The sequence below is a fragment of the Gavialis gangeticus genome, unplaced genomic scaffold (genome assembly GCF_001723915.1).
Source record: "Gavialis gangeticus isolate Ggan-Ray unplaced genomic scaffold, GavGan_comp1, whole genome shotgun sequence".
NCBI classification, from domain to species: domain Eukaryota; kingdom Metazoa; phylum Chordata; order Crocodylia; family Gavialidae; genus Gavialis; species Gavialis gangeticus.
In genome coordinates, this window is record NW_017729019.1 from 877,765 (window position 1) to 892,395 (window position 14,631).

The 14,631-nt window shown below is 48.2% G+C and overlaps 2 protein-coding genes across 2 annotated transcripts in view; both read left to right on the forward strand.

Annotated features, from left to right (window-relative positions):
* The window catches only part of MTCH1 (mitochondrial carrier 1), a 22,585-nt gene extending 18,120 nt beyond the window's left edge, over positions 1–4,465 (forward strand). Inside the window, exons 9-12 of the mRNA XM_019513789.1 lie at positions 62–109; positions 1,563–1,630; positions 2,346–2,421; positions 4,333–4,465. Of these exons, the coding sequence (XP_019369334.1) occupies positions 62–109; positions 1,563–1,630; positions 2,346–2,421; positions 4,333–4,404 (264 nt within the window). The 3' untranslated portion in view covers positions 4,405–4,465. The remainder of the gene's footprint in view (positions 1–61; positions 110–1,562; positions 1,631–2,345; positions 2,422–4,332) is intronic.
* A 9,785-nt stretch (positions 4,466–14,250) lies between these two features.
* The window catches only part of CACNA1S (calcium voltage-gated channel subunit alpha1 S), a 20,219-nt gene continuing 19,838 nt past the window's right edge, over positions 14,251–14,631 (forward strand). Inside the window, exon 1 of the mRNA XM_019513723.1 lies at positions 14,251–14,256. Coding sequence (XP_019369268.1) covers positions 14,251–14,256 — 6 coding nt within the window. The remainder of the gene's footprint in view (positions 14,257–14,631) is intronic.

The window sequence follows — 14,631 nt, forward strand, 5'->3', positions numbered from 1 at the left end:
TTTTTTTTTTTTTTTTTTTTCCCCCACCCCTCACCCCCTCATGCTTTCCTCTCCCTTGCAGTTCAGCCAAGCCTCTGTGATCCGGAGCTACACAAAGTTTGTGATGGGGGTAGGTGGTCAATTGTTACTACACTTCTCCTAGCCTCAGTTTTATGATATGAGAACTCATGAACTGCAGTTCCCAGGAAGAGAGGCTGCAAGCATGCACGTGTGCGTGTGTATGGCTGCTGTTGTGTTGTATACGTGGGTAGTTCTGCCCTTCTACTTCTGGGTAACTGGAGGTAAGCTCCTAAAGGCGTTGTCTTTGGTGTAAGGACTATACCTTGAGAAATGCATAGCGATTCTAGATCCCGTTGACTCACACTTGATTCAAAACGATTGAAGATTGGGACCAGGGTTCTCTTTCATCAAACATTACAGATCCGCATAAGCACACTTGAGACTTTAAGATCACAATATCTCCTCAAATGTCCAAAATAGAACATTGCTAGTATTTTTTATATATTGGGCAATGAGATGTTACAGGTTTTCATTGATGTCAGTAACCCAGTAATAAGAGTGGCCTGTTGTAGCATAAGAGTGAGAGTTGGGGGAATTATTTGAGGCTTTGTCTCTGAAGGTATGGATCAGGAAGACATGTTTACATCAGTGTAATTGGCATGACACCATTGGGAGGGAAATGAACCAATTACACACACACTGAGTTGGGATAAATTAGCCTAAACTGTTGGGGAATGACCCCTGAAAAGAAGTGGGAAAGACTGCACTAGGGTAAGTTTCACCAGTTTAGGTTTTGTCTGTCTTCATCCATCCCTTCATTAACCTATTATCCTGTGATAACTGTGTGTCTTCCTGTTTCTAGCCTGGTTTAATATACACCAGCGTACCAAACTAATGTAAACTCCAGTGGAGTACATGTTTGTCCATCTTCCTGACCCTAGGCAAGTCATAAGGCCTGATTTTTAATGTATTTATTGGAAGAAGTGTCAAGCATAGTAGGGCATGTTCATTACACCTGAAAATCAGATCTGTGATCTGTCATCCTGCCCTTTGCTAGTGGGGAGCAGTGGAGTAAGTTTTACCCAAGTTAGTAAGTCCTTTGAAAGCTATAGTAAAGGGCTGTACGAATGCCAGGCTTGTTGTGGGAGAGGTTGTTCTGCAACTGTGCCACAAATATAAAAATAAAATGGCCTCACACACATCTAATTGGAGTGTGTGTGTGTGTCTACATATAGAACGCAGCTCTGCTGCCATGCTCTTGAGGGGCTACAAGCAAGGAGCCAGGCTGTTCTGTGGAGAAATCACTTGGGGTAGTCACTGTTTAAAGAAATGGTGCGATACATTAATCTTTTCCATGAAGGAGGTTAAAAATTGCTGGACTGCTTATTAATATATATTTTAACAGCACCCAAATCTTCCTAGATGCTTCTAAAGTGTGCCAGTTGCTTCTAATCTGCGCTGTTGTTGCATGACGTATTTCTGCTCATCCTTAAGTTTTTCTTGATGCTTTTCAAGTTAATGTGTGGACAGGAGTGGCTCAGTTTGGTGCTTCTTGCTTTCAGATTGCCGTGAGCATGCTGACGTATCCCTTCCTTCTAGTGGGAGATCTCATGGCAGTGAACAATTGTGGGTATGTCTGTCTTGGTCCAGTGTCTTGTGTTCTCTTAGACTCATAGCAAGGTTCCTCACTTGATTAGTTTTTCGGTAATAATCGCAACCTTTTCATATAGAACCAGAAATTACGTGGCACCTTGTAAAGTGAAAGGCATTTCTTGTTTCAAAGAGTACAAGAAACTTATGATCTTAGATTTGGAAATTTATAGAGAAGGCATGGGGATGCTAGCTCAGGAAAGAGAAGGGGTACAGAGAACATCAACAAGATGATCTGATGTAAGTGAGGATAGAAAAAAATCAGAACAAGGGTGGTGAGTAGGATGGGGCATGAGAACAGGCTTTTCAACTGAGCCTGCATTCTCAGCCCCCAATCCACCCCACCTCCTGAGGCTTTAGGGAAATTTAATGGGGGATGGGAAAAGTTCCCTAGAAAGAGCATGTTTTGGAATGTCTTGCTCTGATTCCTGAGCTTATAATGGAGGTTCATAGTGTTGTGTTGTCATTGTATCCAAGTAACTGTCCATATCTGTACACTTCAGTTGTGATTAAATTACACAGTAGGTTGTGCTATAAATAATTTATTGGTGACTTGGCCTTTAGCTTGGTGCTGACAGTGTCACAATACAATACAGTGTTTCGCTCACACCTAATACTGCGTTCAGGTCTGATTCTCCCTGTCTAACCTGACTTCTATACATTCTCCTTCCTGATTGTTGCTCTTCGCTCCACAGGTTACGTGCTGGCCTCCCTCCTTACTCTCCTGTGTTTACATCATGGATTCATTGTTGGAGACACCTCAGTGCTCAGGTGAGGGTGGCACTGGCGTCTTGACTTCTCATGCTAGCGGCCAGGTGCTGTAGATGAGGATGTCCCTGGCAGTGTGGAGTTGGCAGAGCTAATACGTCGAGGCTGTTAGGGTTCCCCTGAATTATCTGAGAAGGCCTGAGGTGCCAGCAGCCTGTCTTGTCTATCCTGTTCAATTTTTCCAGTCTGTGATATTTCAGTGTCCCTTCCACAGCATCTGAGCACCTCAGATATCCTCACTGTGCTCCCATGAAGTAGGACAGTGTTGATTTTCCCATTTTACAGATGGGGAAACTAAGGGCTAGCGTGTTTTCTACTGCTCTGGTGCCTAAGTGTGATCTTGTTCCACCCTGCTGCAGTCTGCAGAAAAACCAGTGTGCCTGTTTCTGTAACCTGTTGTCATCTTCGCCTTAAGGCTAAGTCACACAACCCAGTGAGCAGGAGGATGCAGCCATGTTTTCCATTACTTGTTTTTAGGGGCTCGGTAGGTTGAAATAGATTCATGCTTAGGCAGCTAATCATGGAGCTGGAACTGGCCCTAACAGGCTTGTCCATGGTCACATGGGGAGCCTATGATGGAGGCTGAAAAGAACCCAGGACTCCCAAGTCTCAGGGTGGTACCTCCATCACTAAACCATTATGACCCTTTATCACCTCAAGGGCATGAGCTTGCTTTCCTAGTGCAATTTTGAAAGCTTTCAATATAGGATCAGCTTGCACTCAGTTCCCAGCTTGCAGTTTATGAAGGGTTTGGTGAACTCAGTACAGGATAGGAACAGATGCATGCTTCAGGAGATGGTGCTGGCCTTGACAGAAGGATTCCACTTCCTGCCGGCATTGACTCGGTACCCAGCTTGGTGCTCGGAGGCACTGGGTTGCTGGAGAGCTCTTTTGGAAGATCACTGAACTGCAGTGATCACACTTAAAACGTAAAAGCAAAATTGCTTGATGTTTCTAGTGGCAGGGGAGATCCCAGCCCTGCCTGAGTCAGGCCAAACAAGGTAATTTCTGCTGCATAAAGATCTGAGTAGCTGTTTCAAGCATTCTTCATCTGGCTTCCAAGGGGCTGGTGTGAGGCTTTGAGCTCCTCGGATAGAAGATCTGTGGAAGGGCTAGGTGTTAACTACAAGGAAACCAAATCTTGCAGACTCACACTTGTGAGGTGCAAGGAAATCCATGACCAGAATGGGGCATGGATGGGGTCACTGTTACATATGAGGTTGTTGCATAGCAGGAATGCCAGGACTGTACCCATTTTGTGGATTTGAAGTACATGGTGAACACATGTGCATGTGTATGCTCATGTCTGCTTCTGCTGCTCTTGCCCCTGTTGACTAGAATTTGCTTGGCCAGGGAGGAAGGGGTAGAGACAATACCAGTAGTTCTGTTTAAATTGGTAGCAATGTTAAGTGATACCATACAGACCATTTGTGTAACTTAGGTGTGCATGCTTCTGGAGCTATGCAGGCATAGCAAAGCTGTTGCAAACTCAACCCTAAATGAAACGGGGTTAAAGCTGCAGTAATTTAGCTCACTTGTCTGTGCCCTCTTGTAGTGATACATTAACAGCTGACACCTGTGCCTGAGCAGCAGCAGTTAGAGGTGCTTTTTTAAAGCAGTTGCAAGGTATGTTTGTCTATAGCCTAGTAGGTAAAAGCTGACACTTGGCTCCTTCTTTATCTCTGGCTTTGTGGGATCGCTCTGATGGTGCTGTAGTTGGTGTGTACAAGTCCATCTCTGCTACAAGAACAGGACTTCCGCTCATGGTTTCTTATTCCTGATTGCAGAGCACGGCACTATGGTTGGCATCTAGTACTGAGGCTTCTGGGCAGCTGGTCAGGTGGCTACATCACTGCATTTCTCCCTGGCTCTTTTTTTTTCCCCCCCTAAACCTTCTGCTTTGCTCTCCTGTAGGGGCAGCTGTTCCGAGGCTCCAGCCTGCTCTTCCGCAGAGTGTCTGCAGCAGCAAGTTTCCCCATTGACTAACTCCTCCATTCAGTTCAGGACCTCGGCTGGGAGAAGTGGACAAACATGGACTCTTTTTTTTTTTTTTTTTTTTTTTAAAAAGAAGGAAACCCTTAAAGCTCTATATTTTCTTTCAAATTTGAAGTCCAAGGTGCCAGAACAAACCTCCTCCTGTCTGACGAGACCAGAAATGAATTGGCCCATTGAGAACTAGCTTCTAAAGTGTAGTCGGGTCAGATTCCCTTCCCTATGGCTGATTCAACCATTACCATTGAGAAGAGAAGGGTCTTGGCTCCCTGGCCCAGCCTGTAGTTCTTGAGTCAGAAGGGACAGTGTTTAAATGTGGATAAAACCCAGGTATTTAAATGGAGTAGCTTGGAGGAACTCTGGGATCCAGTGTAGAGACAAGAGGCTGCTTTGTCATCCAAGTATGTGTTGCCTAAATTGAAAAGCAGCAACATCTGGGTTTGTCTTGCTGAGTGGGTCGCATCAAGCCTGACCCTTCTTTGGTGCCCAGTAGTGATGCAATAAGGTAGTGGAAAGCACTACAAAGTTTATTCCTGAACCTCTGCCTTGGTGAACAACCCTTGTCTGACTGGTCTGCTGAAGCATCTTTTTTTATGTTTTGACACGAGGGTGAATCAGCAGGGCCAGAGAAGTTGAACTGTACTCTGCCTCTGACTGAGAAGAGCATTTTTAAACCAGATTCCCTTTGATGGACCGCTTCCAGGTAAACACTAATTTATCTCCTGTCCCACTTCCTCTGGAGCACACTGCATCAGCCAAATGCCTGCCATAAGCTGCAGCTCCACTGTGGCTTAAAATGTCCCATTGCCCACATTCGCACTGTCAGGGCATGTGAACACTAAGGAGCAAGATGTTTCGGTGGGGAGGGGGAGGGTGTTGTGATGGGAGTAAGTTAATTAAATCAAGTGAAGGGATGTTGAGGAGTGCCAAGATTGATGTAGCCATTGACATTGATATGAGTGAAGTCCCTCAATAGAAGCAATGGGGCTTGTATTCGCACTTAGAGCAGGGATATGCACCATTATATAGAACGCTGCTGTGCAGGCAGGAGTGTAGAAAGATGGTCTGACTCTGGGAATTTTCTGTATTGGGGGCACTAACAATATAACTGCTGGAATTCACTGCAGCTGGATATTAAACTTTTTAGACATGTAATTGCCTGCTAGTTACTGGATTAGATGGACCATTGGTCTGACATGTGCTTCTACTGTACTGGCTTTGCAGTCATGCTGGTGACCCAAAGCCAAGCAAGACCAACCTCAGGCAGCAATTGGTGGTATCTTCCTGGCAAAGCCAAGCATTGCTACTTGCACACTAGAGAGAAACTTTACCTCCTTACTACAGTGGTGCTGATGAATGGCATTGCTTACATTAGTTCAGTTTGCTAATGGGCAACAAAACAAATCTGGCACAACTTGGAATGTCTGTTTAGGTACCAACTAGAGTAATGGAATAAGCCTCAAAGAATTGAGAGGATGTTTGACAATCAAGTCCACCAAGTCTCTATGCACTTCAAACACTAAGGTGCCTGTAGTGGCGTTCTGGGGCCTTGTGTAGCAGAGCTCCCCTCTGGTTGCAGAGTGGGGTTTATCTGCAGCTCCCGAGACGGAGGTTTTCCCAATGTTCTGTGCTGTGACAACGGACGGGCAGGTTTCCCCCTTTTCAGTCTCTGTCTTGCTTATTCTGCTGAGCAGTCCTTTACATCTGGTCCAAATGTGCATTGTTCCATCTTCCTGTTTTAATGGGGCCCAGAAGAGCTTTCTGGGACCACGAGCAAACACGCTAACAATTGTTGTGAGTTAGGAATGTTGCACTGAAGCGCGAGAGGTCTGCCCCTCAGCACTTCCTGCATGGTTTGCTTCCAAGATAGCAGAGGAAGCTTCATCACGGTTGGCTTTGGTTCTTGAAATTGGCAGTGATTCATGAGATGACTGGGACAGTCTGCATCTTCGATGCATGATGCCTCCATCCTGATCTGTCATTACATGAAGGCTTCTCTTGAGCAGATGGGCTTGTTACAAGACCTGACTACAGTGTAAGTTTTATGTGTGACCAAAGATGTGCAATGGGAAGGCTTTGTGGCCTTGGCAGTGGCAGCTGCTACAAACAAGGACCTTGCTCCCAGTATGTTGGGGGTCCTATTTGCCCTTCACCCCATCTTCCCTTTGAAATGGTTAATGTTAACAATGACAACAAATGCATGCTTGTATTCTGTAACGGTGAGAGGTTATCTCCAAAGTGGATTTAACTGTGCTCTGAAATAAACCTGTGAAAAAACAGCTTCTCCTGGGGCTTCTTTAATGTGATACATTCATTTATTATTTAACCCCACTCTGCCAGCTTTCCAGTTGCTCAGTCCTTTATTTAAGGACAATCCCCTCTTTTTCCAAAGAAGAGTGACTGCTGATGTAAACTCGGATTTTCTTCTTTTCAGCTTTTCTGCAACCAATTGCCTTGCTCCATTGGACATGTATAATAGAGAGTTGAGGTTGAGCAAAATAAAATTGATAAATTTGAATCCATTTGCTAGAGTAAATGGGATGGCTACTTGAATCCTCTGTGGTACCGTCTCTTAAATGCAAAAGAAATCGGTCTCTGATTTGAAATGCGTTGTTGTGTTCCTCACTAACACCCGTTAATGTTAAAAGTTTTATGGTGCTACCGTTGTTACTCACAGGACTCCTAGCCAGTGTTCTGCAGCCCTGCAGCTTGTGGTTAATTAGACCCATTTTTATTTACTTGATTTTTGTTAACTAAATAGGTTAACCTACTGCTTGGGGACACAGCCATTATCCAAAGTGGGGGATCTGAGCTACCCCAGAGTATTGGGATATCTCTGTTTTATACAGGTCTTAAAGCAGAGTTCCTCAGCCCCCTTGGGGGTCTTCAAGAGGAGGTTGGATAGCTATCTGGCTGGGGTATTATGATCCCAGTGCTCATTCCTGTCCAGGGCAGGGGGTCGGACTTGATGATCTGTTCAGGTCCCCTACGACCCTAGAAACTATGGAACTATGACCTCAACACAGAAAACGAGTTACCTGAAAGGACCCATGCCTTGGTGGTTTGCTTCTGTCTCTTTCCTATCTTGTGAGGAAATGAGCCAGCCTTCAAATATTTACTCTATCTCCTCTTACATGGCAATCTGGAGGGTGTGGTTCACTCCCTTTCTCTTGCTATTCATCTGTTATCGGATGCCTTGAGCTGAGGGGAGATTATCCAAAGGACTTTGGGCTGATCAGCTCCCAGCTGTCAGGAAGAAGAAGTTTGTAAAATGGCCTGGTGGATGAGATTGCAGATGGGGTCATGAAAGTGTAACTTGGGTCAAGGTTAACTTTCCCCCCTTTAACAAATGGATCCTTATAGAGAGCTGTTTTGAGTCTCACACTTGACCTGAAAGGGTTGGTTGTTGCAAATTGGCCAGTGTCTCTGCACTGCTGCCCCCCTCGCTGGAGTCAGTTCTGACTGTGTGTATATTGGAGACTGCAACCCACTGACTGCAATGCTGTTAGCTCAAGCGCAAGGGGGTCTGTGCTTTTGCAGCAGGGATGGGTGTGATTATGTGAGGTCATGAGCTGCTGTAGTCAAGTTGCAGGTCATTGTTTGTAATGAGTGCAGCAAACCCGCATGTTCCCGTGAGCATCTCTGAGCCGGGCCCATAGTACTGGGGATTCTGCTCGACTGAGGTGTCGCTCTATGGGAGACTGCTGCACACTATGACATTTGAAATGCAGGGAAGTTGAGGCGGGGTCCCACAGACAATATAACAGCATGTTAACTGACCTCTTGCTATGGGCTAACTACTTCCCTGTCCATTTAGAGGGACAGTGATGCTCACATAGCCCCGCTTCTTCTTAACCACTTCTGAGTCTCGGTCCCCACAACAGCCTCCACTTCTGCCAAGAGAACCTTAGATTTGCTCACATGAGGGTGCTCCCCTGCAGGCAGCCTTGGGTGAGACCCTGCAGGAAGAGCTCTCCGTGTGGGTCTGTTTGCTATGACGGCATCCTGGAATCTGCCTACCTGAAACGACAAGGAAGAGGGTGCATGTTGAAGCACTTGATTTCCCCCCCCCCAGTCCCATGGGGTTGGTACTGCTGTCCCCAGGGAGTTGGCCACAAAGTATGCCCTAAAGTAGACCATGGCCATTAAATTGGTGGCCCACGGGCCTCACCTGGCCCCTGAACAGCCCACCAGCTCCCAGGCCAGGTGCTACTGCTGCCACCACTGTCCAAGCTCTCCCTTCTTCTGGCTTCTGCTTCTGCCCCCATCCCGGGGGGGGGTCTGGCCTGGGGGGTTGAAGATGACCGTGGAGAGGTAGGGATCCAGGCACCCTATGTATGGCATGGGGATGCCAGCACAGTCACCCACGGGACAAGATATTGGACAGCCCTGCCCTAGGCTGATAAAGATGTTTGCTTTCCTTGCTCTGGTTCTTCAGCAGCAGCAAGCTGCACATAGGCAAGGCCAGAAGGAGCTGCTGGGGGGAGGGAAGGGGGTGTGGAGTCACCAGGCTAATTGTTCCTGCCTGGGAGACTTGGCTGCATTTTGATGCAGCACCTTGCCAGGTCAACTGGCTTGTGAGAGCTGATGGCTGAGGGTTTGTCTTCCACTGTAATAAGACTCGGGCCAGTGTGCTCTGGGGAAGGGGATGAAACGGGAAGGAGTGGTCCAAGGCAGCACGGGTTTGAGTTATCAGTGAGGGGGGGAAATGTCCTTAGGCTCAAAGGGACCGGAGACAGAAGCCCTGGATTTGCTAGAATAATGACATTGTCTGGCAGGTCTAGAGCTCTCTGCAGATCAGGGGCGGCTACTCGCTCTGCTGGACACGATTCCAGCAACTCCTGAAAGTGACTTGTGCTCCTCTGGAAGGGGATGCCAAAGGGGTTACAAGCTAGCAGCATTCAGGGCACTAGCACTGGACAGAAAATCCCCAATGAAGAGATGGGGAGGATGGAATGAGGCCTTGTGTCCCTTTTGCAGCTATGGCTGTGTTTCAGTGAGGGGTGGCAGGTCCCTTCATCCTGGAGGTCAGGGTGTCGTGATTCAGTATCTGATGGGAATAATTCTCAGCTGGATGTGGGCAGGGTAGCTGGGGCTTGGAGACCAAGAGCCTGGAGTAAGAATAAAGAGAGGAGTGAAGGGGAGAGCTGAAAATAGAGCAGTAAATGGTTTGAGTAATGGGAGAGAGGTGGCCAGAGTGTTTAGCATCTACCTCAGCTTGCTTCAGCTGCTGACTTAAGTCAAGGCAATCCTGGCAAAGTGGCCAGAATCGCACACAATTATTCTTCCAATTAGGGTCTTCCGAGTTCTAACCTCATTTGCAAGAGTGTGTGTAGTCAGAGCACATGGCCTGGTTAACCCAGGTTGTCTCTGCCTGGAAACAGTCATGTCCAATTCTGCCACCTACTTTGCAGACAAAATTTCCCTGTGTCCAGGATAGCTTGAGGACAGGTAGTTTAGCTGCAGTCAGAGTTTGAGTTTGGGGAAGGTCAGTCTTATCCGTTTTTTTGGGACTGGTTTCAGTTGTCACTCACTAATGCAGAGGATGTGCTTGGGGGGAGATGGCTCTGTGCCCATCCTGCTTTTAAAACCCAGCCAGGGGAGACTGGTGCCATTGCTGGTGGGAGTTGTCAGTGCCTTTCTTTGGGAGTGCAGGGTTGCAGATGTTGTCCTTTCTCCAATCTCCCCTTTTTGCAGAAGGTCATTGAACAAGTGGTCAACCAATGGCTCCCAGGTGCATCTGAATGTTACTAGATTACTGGACCTCTGTCAGTCTTGATTTTGTCCTGAGCATAGCACAGGGACTGGCCTCTGGCGATGATATTTGCTTGGAGATCAACAGGGGAGACTGTGCCCTGCTACTCTTACTAGATTGTAATGTGAATGTAATGCATATAATAGCAGGTGGAACAGAGCCATGAGCTGTTAATTTGGACTACAACTCCCAGAAACCCCCAGGAGTTGGGGGGCAAGGGAAAAAGGAAGAGGAAGCTTGAGGCTAGAGTAAGGGGAAGAGAAAGCAGCAGGCACAGGCAGCTTGGTCAGCCCCGCACAGAGGAGCGAGCAGTGGAGCTGGAGATCTCAGTGGCTCAGTCGACCAGGACTGTAGACTGGAGGAGCTGGGCTAAGACTTGGGGCCAGCTGCAGGTTGCTACTTGAGCACTGTAGGGGCTAAACTCTTGTTTGGGGACTCCTGTGGAGGTGTGTGTGGGGGTGGGAAATTAAGGTGCTGAGCGTGTGTTACCACAGTGCTGATGTTTCTTTACCTTTTTCCTGTTCCCTTCCTTTGGCCCGTTGGCTTGTGACCCGAACCCCTATGATTTTCTTTATAAAAGTGGGAGCTGCCCCTTGCTTCTTGTGCCACTTTCTGGGATTGCGGGCTTCCACTCTGGCCTAGCAGGAAGGTCCCAGATGGTGGTGATGCGCAAAGGCTGAGGGTCCTCTCAGGACCTTTCTTGTGGGGTCCCCCAGCATGCTGATGGCACCCAGCTCTATCTCTCTTTCTCATCTAATTCCAGTCCTTACCCAGTGCCTCTCTGCTGGTGGGAATTGGATGCAAGTGAATCCATTTGATAAGATGGAGGTGATGGTGGTTGGCAGACCTCATGACATGGGTGGGGAAAGGGAATGGGGACACTTATCATTGATAGGGTTCAGCCTCTCCTTGTCATTCAGGTTTGCAGCCTTGAGGTGCTCCTGGATCCTTTGCTACACCTGGATCTTCAAGTGACAGCAGTGACTAGGAGCACCTCTCACCAACTTGCATCTAGTGACTTGCCACCATATCCATGCTTTCATAACCACAAGATGAGATTACTGCAATGCACTCAATCTGGGGCTGCCCTCAGTAACTATCCAGCTGGTGCAGAATGAGGTGGCCCATCTTCTGACAGGGATGGGTCACTGGGAGCAGATAACTCCACTGCTCCAGAGACTGCACTGGCTCCCCAGTAGCTTTCCAGGCTTGAGTCAAGGTGTTGATTGTGACCTGTAAGGCTCTAAATGGTCTGGGCCCTCCATACCTAAGGGACTGTCTTCTTCCTTATGTCTCATCTCAACCCCTAAGGTCAGGAACAGCATCCCACAAGTGCCATGTATGCCAGGTTCATTTGGCAAAAGCATCTGTGAGGTCATTCTTGGTAGTAGCACCTCTGCTCTGGAACTGCCATCAGACCCGACCACGGACATCTTCCAGAAGTGCTGAAAGACTTTCCTGCTTGGGCAGGTATTTAGCAAGCAAGGTTAGGTTTGCTTGGGGAATTCTTGCTATCTGCTTCTATATCTTATCTAATATTTTACCTGCTTTTATAAGATACTTTCTCTTTTATAGTAAGATGCCCTGAGCTTTTTTGGGGAAAGGGGTTGGGGGGGAAGTATATAAATCTCATAAATAAAATGTGACCACAGCCATCTCAGACAGCTGGTGTTCAAATCCACAAAGGCACCAGGCTAAGAACAGGCAAACTGCTTTCCACAGGTCTGTATCGTACACCCTTGATGCGCTGCAGTTTACGTCTTTGGAATATTATTGTAAAGCGTCAATGAACAGTTTGAAGAGGCCTCCCCAGAGACACCTGTATGTGGGCTCCAATATGGCAGCATGATGTAGGGTAACGTGTTGGTGGCATGTTGGCAAGACGGAGGCAAGTGTGCTGCAGGGCAAGTTAACTGCTCGTTGCGGAGTTAGGCTGGCATCTGAATTTCCTCAGGATCCTGGCATGGTTTGGGGAGGCTTTTGAGAGAGTCTTGAAGTGTTAGTTTGCAGCCTCTAAGACTTAGTGCCTCCTATGTCCATCCTGTGCGAGGGCAGCTGGCTAGGTCCTGATCACGTCCAGTGATAAGAGGAGGCTTGGTTGTCACCTCTCTGGCTGCCTCCTGCCCTACTGGGGCTCTCCACTGAAAACCTCAGTGCTTACAAGCCAAGGGGCTGGTTCCACACCACTCCGGGCACCCTTTTATAAGCTGCTGGGCACCTTCACCTTCCAACAGCTCCCATGCGGGATCAGGGCCTAGTGTCATATAATACAGTGAGATCTGCCATGAGCAACAACTCAAGGGACTAGTCATCTAAAAAAGGGTTAGGAACCTATGCTTTGCCAAGCTATTTTATCTGGCTAGCAAAGCCAGGATGTCAGTGGCAGTTCAGTGGTGGAGGGTATCAGCAGCAGCAGCTGGGTCACAAGCACATTGGTGGTGATTTGGAGGCAGGGGAAATCGGTGACAGTCAGCCACAGCATTAGTCAGCAGAGGAAGTGGCAGTGGCAGCCGGTTCTGCCTATGGACCGAGCTGTTAATCTACCCCGCTGCTCCTGGAAGGTCGCTGACCCCTAGTCAAGAAGGCCCGGACTAAATGAAGACTGGGTGCACGTGCGCAAGACCAGGAGCTGGTGGCATTGTAGAGGGTTACTGTCTTTCAGACAACGGTTGGAGGAAACGGAGCCGCCACGCTAGTTTTTAGAGGGCAACTCCTGGGGGGAAAAAAAGTAACTCCAGCCCAGGTGTTTGCTTACCCAGTCCCATTGCTTCTTCTGCCAGAGCGCAGCCTCAATAGGCCGGCCTCGCAGGTGGCCACGTGCTGTGTTTTGAGGACTTTAAGGTCTAACAGGGCACCAGCCCCTGTGAAAGGTCTTTGTCATCAGTGAAACCAGGAGATGAGGCTGCTCCGTAGAGGGGAAGCCAGTGGCTGGGAGATGGAAGAGAATCCAAGGCAGCTCCATCTCCCTGGGCCATGGATGTGGTGGAGGGGAATGGCGAAGTCACCCCAGACCTGTACCCGGTGATGGGGATTGTGTTTTCCCTGCTCCTGCCTCGTTGTGGAGGCAAAATGTCCTGGGAGCATTTTCTGATGTGCTGCAGGAGTCCACAGACAACTGCGAAGGCTTGCAAATGCAGCGCTCCCCCGCCCCTCTTTGCCGCGGCCTGGAGGGGAGGAGGGAAATATGATGAGCCTCAAACTGTTAAATACGTCTCTCCCACTTCTGATTCAATTCCCCCTCGCCGCTCCCCCCCACAATGCTTATGCAGTCTATTCTGCCGCCGACAGCCTTTTGTGAAGGCCACTCATGTTGATCCAGATGTAAGAAGAAGCACCCCCTAGGCCTGCCCCCCCGCCCAAAGAACCTCTCTCTCTCTCTTGATTAAAACATCATAATTCTTTAATCTTTCTGAATTGAGTTTCTTCCTTAAAAGCTGCCTGTTCTCTTTGATACACCAAAGCGGTTCTTGTCACGCTGCCAAAGAAGGCTGGGTGGAGTGTCACATGGCTCAAACTTTTACAAGCTGAGCAAAGCTGTCTCAGAAGAGGAAAACGAGAGAGAGAGAGAGAGAAACGCGCCCACCGAGAAATCTTCCTTCTATTTTATTTTTGCCAGAACAAAGGAATAAGCCTTTTTCTTTTGTTTTTTTTCTGGGGGGGGGAGGATGTTTTTTAATGCAACAAAGTAACTGAATTCCTCTGCCAACTTGACAATCCACCTCTGAGAAACTTGGAGGAGGAAAAGGGGAAAAAAAAAAATGACGTCACTGCAACTGGGGGTGCCTTCCCTGCTGCCTGTCAGATCCGAATGAAAAGAACAGGGCAATAAAACAACGGCTGCCTCTGTCTCCCTCGTTAAACACGGCGCTAATTGGATGTTAATTTCTCTTTGCTCTTCTCGCTGTTCAATTGTGAGAACTCTCTCTCGCGCGCTTTCCTGTTGCAAAGCTCTTGGCAGCCCCAGAGAGAGTCTATACTGTACGCTCCCGCCTGATTGTGGACTCGAATAATTCAGGAGCTGGGAGTATGAAAAAGAAGAGGCGAGGGGTGAATGCTTGGGGAGCCGGGAAGGAGGGAGGGCCAGGATGGCGGTAGAGAGCTACGTTAATCATTTCAATGTTTCCTTGTTTTTTATTGTCCTGAACAGAGTTGGAGCTATTAGATCTGTTTTTCCCCCCCATCCCCTCGTGCTTGGTCCAGTTTGCGTGGCAAAGGAAACCCCCAGATACAAAGACGCCCACCCAGGCCAACCCTCGCGTTCAGGCAGGCATTTATGGGAGCCAGCGCAGGAAGTGGCTCTCTTCTGGTCTGCCCAGGTCACCCTTAAGGGGTGTGTGTGAGTGCATGCGTGTGCCTGTGTTTCTTGGCTTCTGCTCTGAAGGGCATTGAATGAGTTCGGGCGGTGGCATGCCCCACGCCACCACGGCAGAGAGGGAGAGAGGTAAGTTAAGAATAGGCTGGGGTGG